This window comes from Scyliorhinus torazame, chromosome 13 (genome assembly GCF_047496885.1).
Source record: "Scyliorhinus torazame isolate Kashiwa2021f chromosome 13, sScyTor2.1, whole genome shotgun sequence".
NCBI classification, from domain to species: domain Eukaryota; kingdom Metazoa; phylum Chordata; class Chondrichthyes; order Carcharhiniformes; family Scyliorhinidae; genus Scyliorhinus; species Scyliorhinus torazame.
The window spans coordinates 196,713,705-196,728,867 of record NC_092719.1 but is presented as its reverse complement, the minus strand read 5'-3'; the positions used below and the strand labels follow the sequence as shown (position 1 = coordinate 196,728,867).

Below are 15,163 nucleotides of genomic sequence, written 5' to 3'. Positions count from 1 at the left end.
CCTTGTTCCGTACACTGCGCGCATTTAAATATAGCACCTTTAATTCTCTATTGACCGTCCCTTTTTGTTTTCTTTGTGTGGTGTGCCTTGGTTTACTGAGCCTTTCCATACACGGTGTCATATTTTGTGAGATGGGGACTACCGTAACCTCTCCTGAATTCTGTCTTTTCGTGCTTTTTTGTATTCCTAAGCAGCTACGCTTCCCACTGATTACTTCACCTCTTGGTTCCCTGACTTTCCCTTCCCCCCTAATCTCTAGTTTAAAGTCCTATTGACTACCCTATTTACTCTTTTCGCCAGAACACTGGTCCCAGCTCGGTTCAGGTGGAGACCATCCCAACGGTATAGGTCCCCCCTGTCCCAAAACTGATGCCAGTGTCCCATGAAAAGGAACCCCTCTTTCAGCCACGTGTTAACTTCCCTTATTCTTGCCTCCCTATGCCAATTTGCACGTGGCTCGGGCAGTAATCCGGAGATTATGACTCTTGAGGACCTGTTTTTTAATTTGAATCCTAGCTCTTTATAATCTCTAAACAGGTCCTCTTTCCTAGACTTGCCTATGTTGTTGGTACCGACATGGACCACAACAACTGGATCCTCCCCCTCCCTCTCTAGTATCCTTTCAAGCCGGTCAGAGATGTCCCGCGCCCTAGCTGGTCGGCAACATACCATGCGGGACTCTTTATCCTGCTCACAAAGGATACTATCTATCCCCCTGATAATAGAATCTCCTACAACTACAACTTGCCTATTTACTCCGTCCCCTTGAATGGCCTGCTGAACCATGGTGCTTTGGTCAGCTGACTCATCCTTCCTGCAGCCCTGTTCGCCATCCACACAGGGAGCAAGTGCCTCGTACCTGTTGGACAGGGTCAAGGGCTGAGACTCCTGAGTTCCTGACTGCTGGTTCCCTTTACCTGCCTGACTTGCAGTCACACCCTGCTGTCCCTGGCCACTGGCAGGATTTAAACTACTTACTCTGACAGGTGTGACTGCCTCCTGAAACACAGTGTCCAGGTAAGTCTCCCCCTCCCGGATGTGCCTCAGTGTTTGAAGCTCAGACTCCAGCTCATCAACTGTGAGCCGGACCTCTTCGAGCAGCCAACACTCACTGCAGATGTGGTCGCTGCAGCTCGCAATGGGATCTGCCAGCTCGCACATCAAGCAGCTCAAGCACATCACCTGACCAGCCATCTCTAATTAATTAATTAGTTTAATTTAAGTTTACGAGTTTAGCTGTGTTTTTTTTTTAAATTTTGGGCAGATTTGCTATCAGCCAATCAGATCACAGTTTCCCTCTGACGTCACTTTTGAAAAAAAAAGTGGAAAACGGGAAGTTACCATTAGGTTTTTATACTCACAGAGACTGCTCCTCCTCCTCCGAACGGCTCCCGAAACTAGGCCGCGATCCCCGGGTTAAAGTAGGTTTTTATACTCACACAGAGACTGCTCCTCCTCCGAACGGCTCCTGAAACTAGGCCCTATCTGTTGTATCTGGTCAATAGAGACCTCCAGGATATTGATGGTAGGGTAATGCCATTGAATGTCAAGGATAGGTGGTTAGACTTTCTCTTGTTGGAAATGGCCATTGCTTGGCATTAGAATGGTGCAAATATTACCTGCCACTTATTAACCCAAACCTGAACGTTGGCCAAATCTTGCCGCTTGCAGGTATGGGCTGCTTCATTATCTGCGGAATTGCAAATGGAACTGAATGTTGTGCAACCATGGAGTGAATATCTCTATTTATGACCTTATAATGAAAAGGACATTTATGAAGCAGCTAAAGGTTAATAGGCCTCAGAAACTGCCGTGAGGAATTCCTGCAGCAATGTGCTGGTGTTGAGGTGATTGGCCTCCAAAAAGCACAATGTCTTCCTTTGTGCTATTTGTAACTTCAGCAGATGGGGGTGGTTCTCCTCCAGTTCAATTTACCTCAGTTTTACAAGGGCCTTTTGGTGCAACACTCAGACAAATGCTGCCTTGATGGTAGGGCAGGCACTATCCATTTCACTTCTGGAATTAAATTCATTTCTCCAGATTTGAATCTTTGAGGTCGAGAGCTAAGTGGTCCTGACAGAATCCAAATTGAGCATTACTGAGCAGGTTAATGCTGAGTGAGAGTCGATTTCTCAGGGGGCATAGATTTCAGCTGACTGGTAAAAGGAATAGGGAGACATGAGGAAAAACATTTGAAATACGTTGCCCAAATTGGTGGTTGAGGCTGAAATGCTCAACTCATTTGAAAGGTACCTGGATCTGCACTGGACATGGAACCTGCAAGGCTACTGACAAGGTTCTGGAAGGTGAGATTAAAATTTCATTCTTCATTCTTTTTCTCTTTTTTTTGGCTGGCGCAAACAATTGACTGAATGGCCTCTTTCTGTGCCATAACTTGGCGATGGTTCTAAGTGCGGATAGTGCTGTCAATGGCACATTTCATCTCTTGGCTGATGATTCCGAAAAGGTCTGTGGTGTCAGGTTGGATTTGTCCTCCTTTTTGTCAACATGACCTAGATGGGCAATTTTCCACTTTGTCAGGTAGATGCCAGTGTCGTAGCTGTATCGGAACTGCTAGGCTACAGGTACGACTAATTCTGGAGCACAGGTCTTCAACACTAAATGTTATTGGAAACCATTGCCTTGTCTGCATTTAGTGTGCCATTTCGTGATATTGCATGATGTTCACTAAATTAACTGAAGCCTGGCAGCTGTGCCAATGGGAACCTCAGGAGGAGACAGAGATAGACCTTCCACTCAGTAATTCTAGTTAAAAAGTGTTGCAAACTTCATCCTCATCTTTGCATTGACTGAGGGACTCTGTCATCATTGAAGATGGGGTTGTTCATGGCGCCTCCTCCTCCTGTTAGTTGTTTCACCACTGCCCGTGACTGGATCTGGCAAGAAATTAAAAGTCCTACATGATCTTTTGGTTGTGGGGTTGCTAAGCTGCCTGCAGCACGCTGCGTCCACCATTTAACATGAATATACTCCGTTGCAGCTTCCCCAGGTTGGCACCTCAATTTCAAATATTCTTGGTGTCCCAGAGCATGGTCCTCTGGGTAACTAGTCCAGTGACATTACCATTGCACCACCATCTCCCCAAATTTGATATAAAGACGAGCTTCCTACCAACACATCCATACCATCACTAGAACCATCTACCTTTACTAATGTTGCTGAATTCCACCCTTGCCACTGATTATCTGCTGAAACCCTCACCTAATCCACTGTTTCCTTGATTATTCCAATACACTCCTGGCTGGCCTTCCATGTTCAGACCGCCGCAAATTTAAAGTAATTCAGAACTCTGCTGCCGATGTTTTGATTTGCATCAAGTCCAGCTAACTGATTTCCCCTGTGCTTACACTGAATCCTCATCAAGCAATGCCTGGATTTAAAAATTCTCATTTGTTTTCAAATATCTCCATAGCCTTGTCCTTGAGATCTCCTTCAGCCCAATAACCCCACACACCCAAACCAGATCTGTGCCCTCCCAGTTCTGGCCTCTTGAGCACTGTCCACTTTTATTACTCTATCCTTGGCAGCCATGCTGATGCACGATCAATTGCACAAAGACTTGAGTTGGGTACAACTGAGGCTTTATTGCTCTAAGATGCGTGGCCTCCCACAGCAGCTGGCAAAATGGCTGCAGCCTGGAGGACACACATATTTATACTCCGCCTACTGGGCGGAGCCAGCAGGCAGGCACTACCAACGTACCTGTGGCACAGGTCCTACCATACATCACCTAATAGAGGTGCAACAGTGGTTTACCACATTCGCCCCCTGTTAAAATTGAGTCCGTTGGGGGTGGTGGAGAACTATATACAACAAATGGTTTTCTTTTTACATTTACATTTACAATTTTTGATAGAGAGGAAAAAAAATGTCTTCTGAAGTCCAGTGGACCAGTTGGAGGTTTAACCGGTCCGGGGCACTGATGTGCCCCTGGGAGCGACGTAGTGGTGGCGGCGATGCCGATGCTGGTCTGATGTCCGGAGCCTCCGGGAGCGTGCCAAAATCCTCTTCATCCTCGAGCGTGGGCAGGGGGATGACGGATGGTCACGGGGAGGTTGCTGCTGGGAGCGTCGGGGGAGCAGAGGGTGGTGCCGGGTCGGAGGGGTGTGTGTGTGATACCTGCTGGTGCCAGGTCCCTGAGGAAGACAGTATCTTGGCGGCAGTCGGGGTACGCCACGTAGGCATACTGGGGGTTTGCATGGAGCAATTGCACCCTTTCCACCAACGGGTTCGCCTTGTGGAGTTGGACATGCCTACGGAGCAGAACGGGTCCTGGAGCTGCGAGCCAAGTCAGGAGCGACACCCCGGATGTGGACTTCCGTATCCGGGTGGATGAAACTTTCGGTGTTCCCCGAGTCCAGCAGGCAAGAGGTCACGTGTCCGTTGATTTTAACGCTGGTCGATGCGGTGGCCAGGTTGTGCGGACGAGACTGGTCGATGGTCACTGAGGCAAGTCGTGTCGGTCGTCGCTGGTGTAGGATGACGGGGAGCCCGGGGGGCCCTGGTCCTGGAACGCCGCCGGTGCCCATGTGCTGTGGGGGAGACAAGATGGCGGCACCTGAAGATCTCGAGGACAAAATGGCGGCTGAAGATCTAGAGGAGTACAAAATGGCGGTGCCCATGGGCCGCACGTGTTGCTCTGGGGGGAAGATGGCGGCGCCCACTGGCCGCGCTTGGCATGAGAGAAGATGGTGGCACCCATTGGCCGCGTGTGGTCTGGGGGAGAAGATGGTGGCGCCCACTGATCGTGTGTGGTCCGGGGAGCTGAAGATGGTGGCGCCCATTGTCCGTAAACGAGGGGGGGTGGGGGCGATAGCGGCGACTGCACGGGCCTGGCAAGAAGGGGCTAAGTGCCCCTTCTTGCCGCAAGCCTTACAAAGGGCAGCGCGGGCCGGGCAGCATTGGCAGGGGTGTTTCTGCTGGCCGCAGAAATAACATCGGGGACCCCCGGGGTTTGCTGGCTGGCGCGTGGCGCAGGCGTATTGGCTGGGTAAGGCCCCCGCTGGGGCGGCCATCTGTGGGGTCCACAATGCGTAGGAGGGGTGTGCCGCGCGGCTGGGGGTGTAGGCCTGAATGTTGCGCGAGGCGACCGTCATGGAGAGCGCTAGTTTCTTTGTCTCCGCTAGGTCGAGCATGGCCCCCTCTAACAGTCGCTGGCGTATGAGGTCCGACTCAATCCCCGTAACAAACGCGTCCCGCATAAGGAGGTTTGAATGTTCAGTGGCCGTAACGGCCTGACAGCCACAGTCTCGGACGAGTGGGATTAGGGCCCGCCAGAAGTCTTCTATGGACTCACTAGGGAGTTGAGAGCGAGTGGCGAGTACGTGCCTGGCTTCTGAGCGTGTTTGGCTTCTGAGCGTAATTCTCCTTGAGAAGCGTCATAGCTTCGGCATAGTTTGGCGCGTCCTGGATTAGCGGAAAGACGCTGGAGCTCAACCTTGAGTACAGGATCTGTATCTTCTGAGCCTCCGAGACAGGGGTGGACGCCGAGTTGATGTATGCCTCGAAGCAAGCTAGCCAGTGTTGAAAGTCCTTTTTGGCGTCACTTGAATGCGGATCCAGCTGCAAGCGATCCGGTTTGATACGGAGGTCCATCTTTTGAAAATCATAGAGCAATAAATTGATGCACGATCAATTGCACAAAGACTTGAGTTGGGTACAACTGAGGCTTATTGCTCTAAGATGTGTGGCCTCCCACAGCAGCTGGTGAAATGGCTGCAGCCTGGAGGACACACAAATTTATACTCCGCCTACTGGGCAGAGCCAGCAGCCAGGGACTACCAACATACCTGTAGTACAGGTCCTACCATACATCACCTAATAGAGGTGCAACAGTGGTTTACCACACATGCCTTTAGCTGCCTATGCCCTAAGCTCTGGAATTCCTTCTGAATGGGCAGGCTTTAACCCAGGGGTTTCAGAATTGCCACTTTCATGGGGTCAGGACCGTACATTGTCTCCAACAGTGTCTAGAGGGAAGGCTCTCAGTAGGGCCAGCACCGAAGACGTAGCAGGCTGTCTTTTCGGACGTGAGAGAAAGAGCAGCCCAAGATGAAAGCACCATCTCTTCTTTATCTTCAAATTAAAAATGACTTCACCAGTCTGGCCACTATTTTGCAGAGGAACTCCTTTACAGGGTGGTCTGCAGTTACAGCTGAAACTAGGCAAGCTGGGAGGGTCCATTGGCCTACCTGGAGTGCTGGCCCCTGGTTAAATGCCAGGTTGCCAGTTCCAGGCAACTGATGCCGCCGAGACCTGGCCTCGTGACACCAGTTAGAGATCCAGTAAATCTAAAAGAGATTCCTCTAACAATGAGGCAGATGAAGTGACAGATGTGCACTCATTTCAATCGTCTATGAAATGCTTTCACTCATTTGGGATTGGATTACAGCAATAATAATAATCTTTATTATTGTCACAAGTAGGCTTACATTAACCCTGCAATGAAGTTACTGTGAAAATCCCCTAGTCGCCACACTCCGGCTCCTGTTTGGGTACACAGAGGGAGAATTCAGAATGTCCAAATTACCTAACAAATACGTCTTTCGGGACTTGTGGGAGGAAACCGGAGCACCCGGAGGAAACCCACGCAGACACGGGGAGAACGTGCCAACTCTGTATAATGACTCAAGCAGGAATCGAATCTGGGACCCAGGCACTGTGAAGCAACAGTGCTAACCACTGTGCTACCATGCTGCCTAATATATACCTGTTTAAGAGATAGGCTCAGGCTCATGATATATTCACACCCAAAAGGTCATAAATTATTTGGCCCATCCAGTCCTTGCCAATATAATTTTAAAAGGTAAGTAATGATGCTGATAGATCATATTATAAAACTCCATAACTAAATGAATGTATAATGGAAAAAGAAGCAAATAAGTGAAGGATATACTCAGCAAGGCAATCCCACACATTTGTAACAATAAGAATCCTTGCATAACAAATTCCAGTAGTTGCAAAGATTAAATGCAACCTGCATTTTTTTTTAATGTGCAGAAACTCTAAACTATATTGCCATTTGCTAAATTGAGTTTGTTAGTATTCATAATGCCACTGGGACCCGTCATGCCACATCTCACCTTCATCTGGGCTTCTCGAACACCTCGCTACTTGTACCTCTTCAGAAATTATGCATACAATTGAAAAGATGTGCCAAATTAAAATTATTCATTTCTGGTATGCACTGCATTTACAGCTGTAACATGGGATCAATTATTTCCCATTAAATAATCAAAATGATGGAATACATATGACAATCAATAGGCAGTCATCAGGCTCCAATGACATCTGTTCAGATAAATCATTGCGGGACAATCATTTGTCACTTTTTTTCACCCAAATGAGAATTAACCACTTCTAGGCTAGATATTGCACAAGGTTAGATACAGGGTAAAAGTGCATCTGCACTGCTTCCCAAAATGTAACTTAGCTCTAATCTTGGAAGTGCATCGTGTAATGGTCTGACATTTTAATTTTCCACTTAGAAGCCTCTTATCAGGAGTTTTTATATTTCTGCTAACTTTGTCTTTATACAGTGGACTCAGCCCAGAGGGACTGGATTGAAACTGCACAAATGCATTTTATTTAAGACCATTATGGTCATCAAAGTGGAGAATATTAGAAAGCATGGAACTGAAATGGTCATTAAACTTGATTCTTCTAACACACCATTCATTGTTTTGTATGTATTTCTCTCCTGTGAAAGTAAGTAGTATAAGAGCCTATGTCTGCAATTTTGTATCACGGTGAATCCCAGGCTCCCTTTTCCCCTCCGCCTCATATAACAGTAAACTTAGGAATTTCATGTCTCTAGTTCCTGTGTCGTCATGAACCTAAAAAGGCCCCTTTCTCTGCAATATTTTGCAACAGTGAAAAATGGGAGTCCCTTTCTCTACTACCTTCCATCACAGAAGATCTTGATGTCCTTTCTCTCCAATCATGCCCTTTATTAGCCATGTCACTCTTCTTCTTTAGTTCCACCACCCACTTCAGAATGCTTCGGGCTGCTGTCATTCTGAAATCCTCTGAAGATAATGAAGGATAATGATTAAAGTAGCCCATTTTCTGAGTAGGAACAATTAAACAAGATCAATGAATATTAACACTCGCTTTGGTAAAACTTTATAATGCACATAAATCATGGGACTTCAGCCCGCTATTGCTGTCAGAGAGAATGGCGATGCAGGTGGAAAATCTGGAGCGATCTCATTTCTGATTTTAGCCATACCTTGCTGGTGACACCCAGAAAGGCTGAGAACCACATTTTTATGGATTTAAATAAATTTTAATATGACAAGACAGCCTCCCGCAGCATGATCCCCCTCAATGAATATTCATACCACGCCGACATGATGGGTTTACAACAGGGTGAGTACCCAAGGCAGCCCCATGGGGAGGGAGAGTGGGCAGTGAGGGGGAATTTGCGGGTACGTTATTTGTGTCCTCCTTTGTGAAGACAAAACCAATGTATGTATTTCGTTGGTCAGCCATTTCTTTTTCCCCATTATAAATTCCCCTGTTTCTGACTGTAAGAGACTTACATTAGTCTTCACCTGTCTTTTTGTCTTCTCATACCTACAGAAGCTTTTACAGGCAATTTTTATGTTCCCTGCAAGCTTACTCTCGGACTCTATTTTCTCCTTCTTAATCAATCCCTTTGTGCTCTTTTGTTGAATTCTAAACTGCTCCCAAACCTCAGGTTTGCTGTTTATTCTGGCCAATTGAATCCTCTTTCTTAAATCTCATACTATCTCTAATTTCTCTTGTAAGCCATTGTTTGGCCACCTTTCCCATTTTATTTTTGGCCAGACAGGAATAAGCAATTGTTTCAGCTCAACCATGCGCTCTTTGAATAACTGCCATTGCCTATCCACTGTCATCTCTTTAAGTAACGTTCCCCAATCCATCATAGCCAACTCATGCCTCATACCATCTTAGTTTCCTTTATTTAGATTCAGGACCGTAGTCTCAGAATCAACTATGTCATTCTCCATCCTGATGAAGAATTCTATCATATTATGGCTGCTCATCTCCAAGAGGTCACGCACAACCAGATTGCCAATTGATTCCTTTCTCATTACACAATAGCCAATCTAGGATGGTCTGTACTCAATCTATTGGTCCAGAAAACCATCCCGTACACATCCAGGAATTCGTCCCCTATGGTATTGTTATTAATTTGATTAGCTCAATCTATATGCAGATTAAAGTCACCCATAATTAGAGGTGTTCCTTTCTCACATGTGTCTCTAATTTCCTAATGAATGCCATTCCCAACATCACCACTACAGTTTGGGGGTCTATATGCAACCCCCACTAATGTATTTTGCGCCTTTGTGTTTCCCAAATTTACCTTTACAGATTCCATATGGTCGGGGATAATATCCTTCTTCACTGTTGCTTTAATTTCCTCTTTAAACAACAATGCAAACCCACTGCCTTTTCCTTTCCTAAATACTGAATACCCCTTGATGTTCAATTCCCATCCCTGGTTACCTGCAGCCATATCTCCGTAATCCCGACTATATTATACCCATTTACATCTACTTGTGTGATTAATTCATCCACTTTATTACAAATGCTTTGCGCATTAAGGCACAAAACCTTAAGGTTTGTCTTTTTAACATTCCCATTATTTTTCATTGTGGCCCTGTTTGATTCTGGCCCTTGATTTCGTTGCCTATCACTTTTCTTATTCCCCTTTTGTATTAATTTGATATATCCAGCTAATTCTGCTCTGACTAGCATGTGGCACTGGTAGTAATCCTGAGCTCACTACCTTTGAGGTTGTCCTGTTCAACTTACTTCCTAACTCCCTACATTCTGCTTTTAAGACCACATCCCTTTTTTAAAAACCGATTGTAGTTGGTACCAATGTGTACCACGATCACTGCTGTTCACCTTCACTCTCCAGAATGTTCTGTAGTCACTCTGAGACATCTTTGACCCTTGCACCAGGGGGCATTCTGTAGTCATGTTTGCAGTCACAGAAATGCCTATCTATTCTCCTTAAATTTGAATCTACTACAACTATTGCATTCAGACACTTTTTATTCCTCCCAGCTCTGCTCTCAGTCTCGTTCATTCTCACACTCTTTCATCCTCCTGGCTCCACTCTGGGTCTCGTACTTTCTCACACTCTTTTATCCTCCAGGCTCCCCTCTAAGTCTCGTTCTTTCGCACACTCTTTTATCCTCCCAGTTCCCCTATAAATCTCGTTCTTTCGCGTGCTCTTTTATCCTCCCGGCTCCAGTCTGAGTCTTGTTCTTTTTCGTGCTTTTTCACCCTCCCGGCTCCACTCTAAATCTCGCTCTTTCTCACACTCTTTTATCCTCCCGGCTCCACTCTGAGTCTCATTCTTTCTCACACTCTTTTATCCTCCCAGCCCCCCTCTAAATCTTGCTCTTTCTCACACTCTCTTATCCTCCAAGCTCCACTCTGAGTCTCGTTCTTTCTCGTGCTCTTTTATCCTCCCAGCTCCCCTCTAAGTCTCGTTCTTTCTCGTACTCTTTTATCCTCCCGGCTTCACTCTTTTATCTCCCCGGCTATGCTCTAAAAGCATTTCCTGAACTTGTAATGAATCACACTGGTCAAGCATGAGGAAATCAATCTACACCGACAGAACTCCTCCAAATAACTGTTATACCTAAAGGATCAAATACTCTCCTTTCAATGTTAATTTGTTACTTCTGATTTTGTTAAAAAGTAAAGTGCAGGATAATGTTCCGCGTGTTTCCCCCTTTTGCCCCCCCCCCCCCCGTGGATTATGGCCTTCCTATGTCCAAAAGTGGACATAGACAACCTGCTGCCATACCTCCATCAATGGAGCCCAGGGACTTCTATAAATTCTCTGACGAATGTGGGTGTCACTGACAAGTTCAGCATTTGTTGGCCATCCTTAATTATCCTTGAACTGAATGGCTTACTAGGCCACTGCAGAGGAATAGTTAAGAATCTGCGGTCAAGATTGCTGTGCATCAGCTGGGTGGGATAGATCTACCATTCCTGTTACAGGACGAGGGCCGGGGGAGTAGCCAAAGTGTTAAATAAGAGGACGGCATTCACGGCGATGAGGACGGTTACGGACCCAGGGGGAACGATACGACATGGTCAGCGATATTCTGGATGGGGCACCGGTAGTCCTTGTAAACATGTATGTTCCCAACCGGGAGGACAAGGAGGTAATATAGAAGACCATGCCGGAAATCCCAGACATAGACACACACCGACTGATCATGGGGGGAGACGTTAACTGTGTACAGACACACGCACGGACAGATCAAACCCCAAAACGGGAAAGACCTCCAACATGACAAAATAACTCAGCATATTCATGGAGCAGGTGCGGGCAGTGGACCCATGGTGGTTCACCCACCCAGGGGAGAAGGAGTTCTCCTTCGTCTCCCAAGTACATAATGTTTATTCACGGATTGACTTCTTTGCAGTGGGAAAATCGATGTAAGAGTGGAATACTCCGTGAGTGTAATCTCCGACCACGCTCCACATTATATGGATTTGTGGTTGGAGACGGGCCGTGCCCAACACTCCCCCATGGAGGTTGGACGTGGCCCTCCTGGCCAACAAGGCCTTCTGTGAGAAAATATCACATGCCATAGACGAGTATATTACTAATAGCCAGAATGGGGAGGTCTCGCCCTCCACGTTCTGGGAGGCGCTGAAGGCTGTGATCAGGGGTGAAATTATAGCTCACAAAGCACGGGGAGACAGGGGAAAGAGGGTGGCTAGGCAACAGCTAGTCGTCTCCATTCTGGAGGAGGACCAGCGATACTCTGAGGCCCTGACTGTAGAGCTCCTGGCGGAGAGGAAAAAGCTACAGATGGACTTTGACCTGCTCTCCACGAGGAAAGCAGGGCACCAACTCCGCCAGGCACGGTGGACCCTGTATGAACACGGAGGCAAGTCCAGCCACCTGGCTCACCAGCTGACAAAGCAGGCAGCCACGAGGGAAATAGCCCAGATTAGGGATAGCAAAGGCATCTTGGTAGTGGAGCCGGATAAGGTCAACGAGGCATTCGAGATCTTCTACCGGAGGCTAATAGAATCATAGCTCATAGAATTTACAGTGCATTTTGGCCCGTTGAGTCTGTACTGGCCCTTGGAAAGAGCATCTTACTAAAGTCCATACCTCCACCATATCCCCGTAACCCAGTAACACATCTAACCTTTTTTTTTGGACACTAAGGGCAATTTAGCAAAGCCAATCCACCTAACCTGCACATTTTTGGACTGTGGGAGGAAACCGGAGCACCCGGAGGAAACCCATGCAGACGCGGGGAGAGCGTGCAGACTCCGCACAGACACCTCCAAGCTCCCAGCAGGGGACTTGAGTAAGAAGCAGTTCCTCAATGGACTGGACATGCCAGTCGTGGGGGAGGATAGGAGACGGGGCCAGGAAGCACTGCTAGAACTGGGAGAAATCATGGAGAGTATCAGCTCCATGCAGGTGGGGAAGGAGCTGGGACCGGACAGTTTCTTGACGGACTTCTACACAAGATTCGCGACAGCACTGGTCCCGAACATGCGGGAGATGTTCGCAGACTCACTGGCGAGGGGCACACTGCCGCCTACGTTAGCACAAGCCTCAATCTCGCTGATACCTACGAAAGATAAAGACCCAACAGAAGACGGGTCCGACAGACCCATCTCGCCGCTAAACGCAGCCATGAAAACCCTAGCCAAAAGGCTGGAGGACTGCGCACCAGAGGTGATGGGGCCCCTGCCGGTGACTCCCGCAGTGGAGGTACTGGAACACCGCAGCACCTTGAACTACCCCCCACCCTCTCCCTGGTGCATCTGGTGGGCAGCGGGCAGAACAGGGTAGCAGAACGTCAGCTGAGACACCTGAGCAGCAACCGGGCCCATCCAGGTCTGGTTGCCCCACAAGATGCCACCAACGGGGACCCAGGTTGCAGGTCGGAGTCACAGCAGGCCGCCTCCGCTCCTGCTGTACCATCTGGGAAACCACCAAGACGTGGCGTTAGAGCCCGTAAAGCCAGAAGGTTAGATACCAGTTAAGTTGGCACAGGTGCAGGGCACAATTTAGTTATAGGGGCTAGGGCACAAATCTGTATATAGGTTGTCACATTAAACACCTGTTCACACTGTTAGAAGCTGTCGTGGTGCACGGTCAGATGGCTGTGAGGGATGGGCTGGTCTGGGCTGGCCGGGAGAATGGCCGGACGTTGTGGGTGTCCTTGGTGGGGAGCCACCCCCCCTTTGTGGGTGGCATGGACTCTTCCCCCTGCCTCCGCACGCCGCCCCGGCCCCACCACCGTCACCCCAGAGTTTCGATAGGACCGTGTGATGGAATGTCCAGCTCACATGCAAGGATCACCCAGGTGGATGGTGGAAAGTGCTATCGTGGGGAGGAGTCAGACATTGTCAAACGATGCAGAGCACCAGAGCTCATCGCAGAGCAGGTTGTCATCATCCTCCATGCCATGGACCAGACCCGCTGTTACTGCCAAACCAGGGTCCTTACCACGTAATGCAGCAGGTATGTATCACAGAGGGGATTGCAGGCGAGGGGGTGGGATGCGGTGTACATGCCTGATGCACAATTAATTGTACAAAGACTCAGATTGGGTACAACTGTGGCTTTATTGCAGTAAGATGCGTGGCCTCCTACAGCAGCTGGCAAAATGGCAGCTGAATGGAGGACACGCAAATTTATACTCCTCCTCCTGGGCGGAGCCAGCAGGCAGGGGCTACCGGCGAACCTGTAGTACAGGTCCTACGTTACATCCCCTAATACAGGTGTACAGTGGTTCACCACATTCACCCCCTGTTAAAAATGAGTCCGGCGGGGGTGGTGTAGAACTAGATACACTATTGAACATTATGTACAGCGTATTATTAAAAACAAAGTGAGGGAAAAAAAAATGTCTTCTTGAACGTCCGGTGCCAGTTAGAGGTTCAACCGGCCTGGTGCCATGACGTTCCGCTGGGAGCGATATAACGGTGGCGGCGATGTCGATGCTGCCAACATCGGTGCCGGCCTGATGTTGGATGACTCCGGGAGCATGCTAAAATCCTCTTCATCCTCTTGCGTGGGCAGGGGAAGGAGGGTTGGGCCTTGTGGGGTTAATGTTGGAAGCGCTGGAGAAGGGGAGGATGGCGCCTGGACGGGGAAGTGTGTATGGGTGGAACCTGCTGGTGCTAGGTCCCTGAGGGAGACAGTATCTTGGCGGCCGTCAGGGTATGCCCATACTGGGGGTTGGCATGGAGCAAGTGTACCCTATCCACCAACGGTTCCGCCTTGTGGAGTCGGACGTGCCTACGGAGCAGGACCGGTCCTGGAGCTGCGAGCCAAGTCGGGAGCAACACCCCGGATGTGGACTTCCTGGGGAAGGTAAAGAGACGTTCATGGGGTGTGTTATTCGTAGCGGTGTACAGTAGTGACCGGATGGAGTGTAGTGCATCAGGGAGGACCTCATGCCAGCGAGAGGCTGGGAGGCTCCTGGACCGTAGGGCCAGCTGGACGGCCCTCTAAACCGTCCCTTTCCCCGGGGGCAGCTCATCACTCATGAATGAGGATCCCCTGTCGCTGTAGATGTAGGCGGGGAAACCGAACAGAGTGAAGATTGTGTTGGGGGCCTTGATGACCGTGGCAGACGTCATATCGGGGCATGGGATGGCGAAGGGGAACCTGGACCACACTGAGGATATACGTGTTTCAGTCGGTGGAGGGGAGGGGCCCTTTGAAATCCACGCTGAGGCATTCAAAGGGGCGGGAGGCCTTCACCAGGCGCGCACGGTCCGGCTGGTAGAAGTGCGGCTTGCACTCCGCGCAGACCTGGCAGTCCCTGGTGACTGTCCGTACTTCCTCGACGGAGTAGGGCAGATTGCAAGCCTTGACAAAATGGTACAATCGTGTGACCCCCGGGTGACAAAGGCTGTCGTGTAGGGCCCGGAGTTGGTCTACTTGTACGCTGGCACATGTACCTCGGGATAGGGCGTCTGGGGGCTCGTTGAGTTTGCTGGGGCGATACAAGATCTTGTAATTATAGGTGGAAAACTCAATTCTCCACCGCAAGATTTTATCATTTTTGATCTTGCCCCGCTGCATGTTGTTGAACATGAAGGCTACCAACCGTTTGTCAGTGAAGAGAGTGAATCT

The 15,163-nt window shown here is 48.8% G+C and overlaps 1 protein-coding gene across 3 annotated transcripts in view; it reads right to left on the bottom strand.

Moving 5' to 3' along the window:
- Positions 1-15,163, bottom strand: part of LOC140388491 (uncharacterized) — a 150,627-nt gene that overhangs the window by 31,703 nt on the left and 103,761 nt on the right. For all 3 annotated transcript variants that reach the window (XM_072472770.1, XM_072472769.1, XM_072472767.1), the window contains one exon: positions 7,923-8,048. In XM_072472770.1, the coding sequence (XP_072328871.1) occupies positions 7,923-8,048 (126 nt within the window). The remainder of the gene's footprint in view (positions 1-7,922; positions 8,049-15,163) is intronic.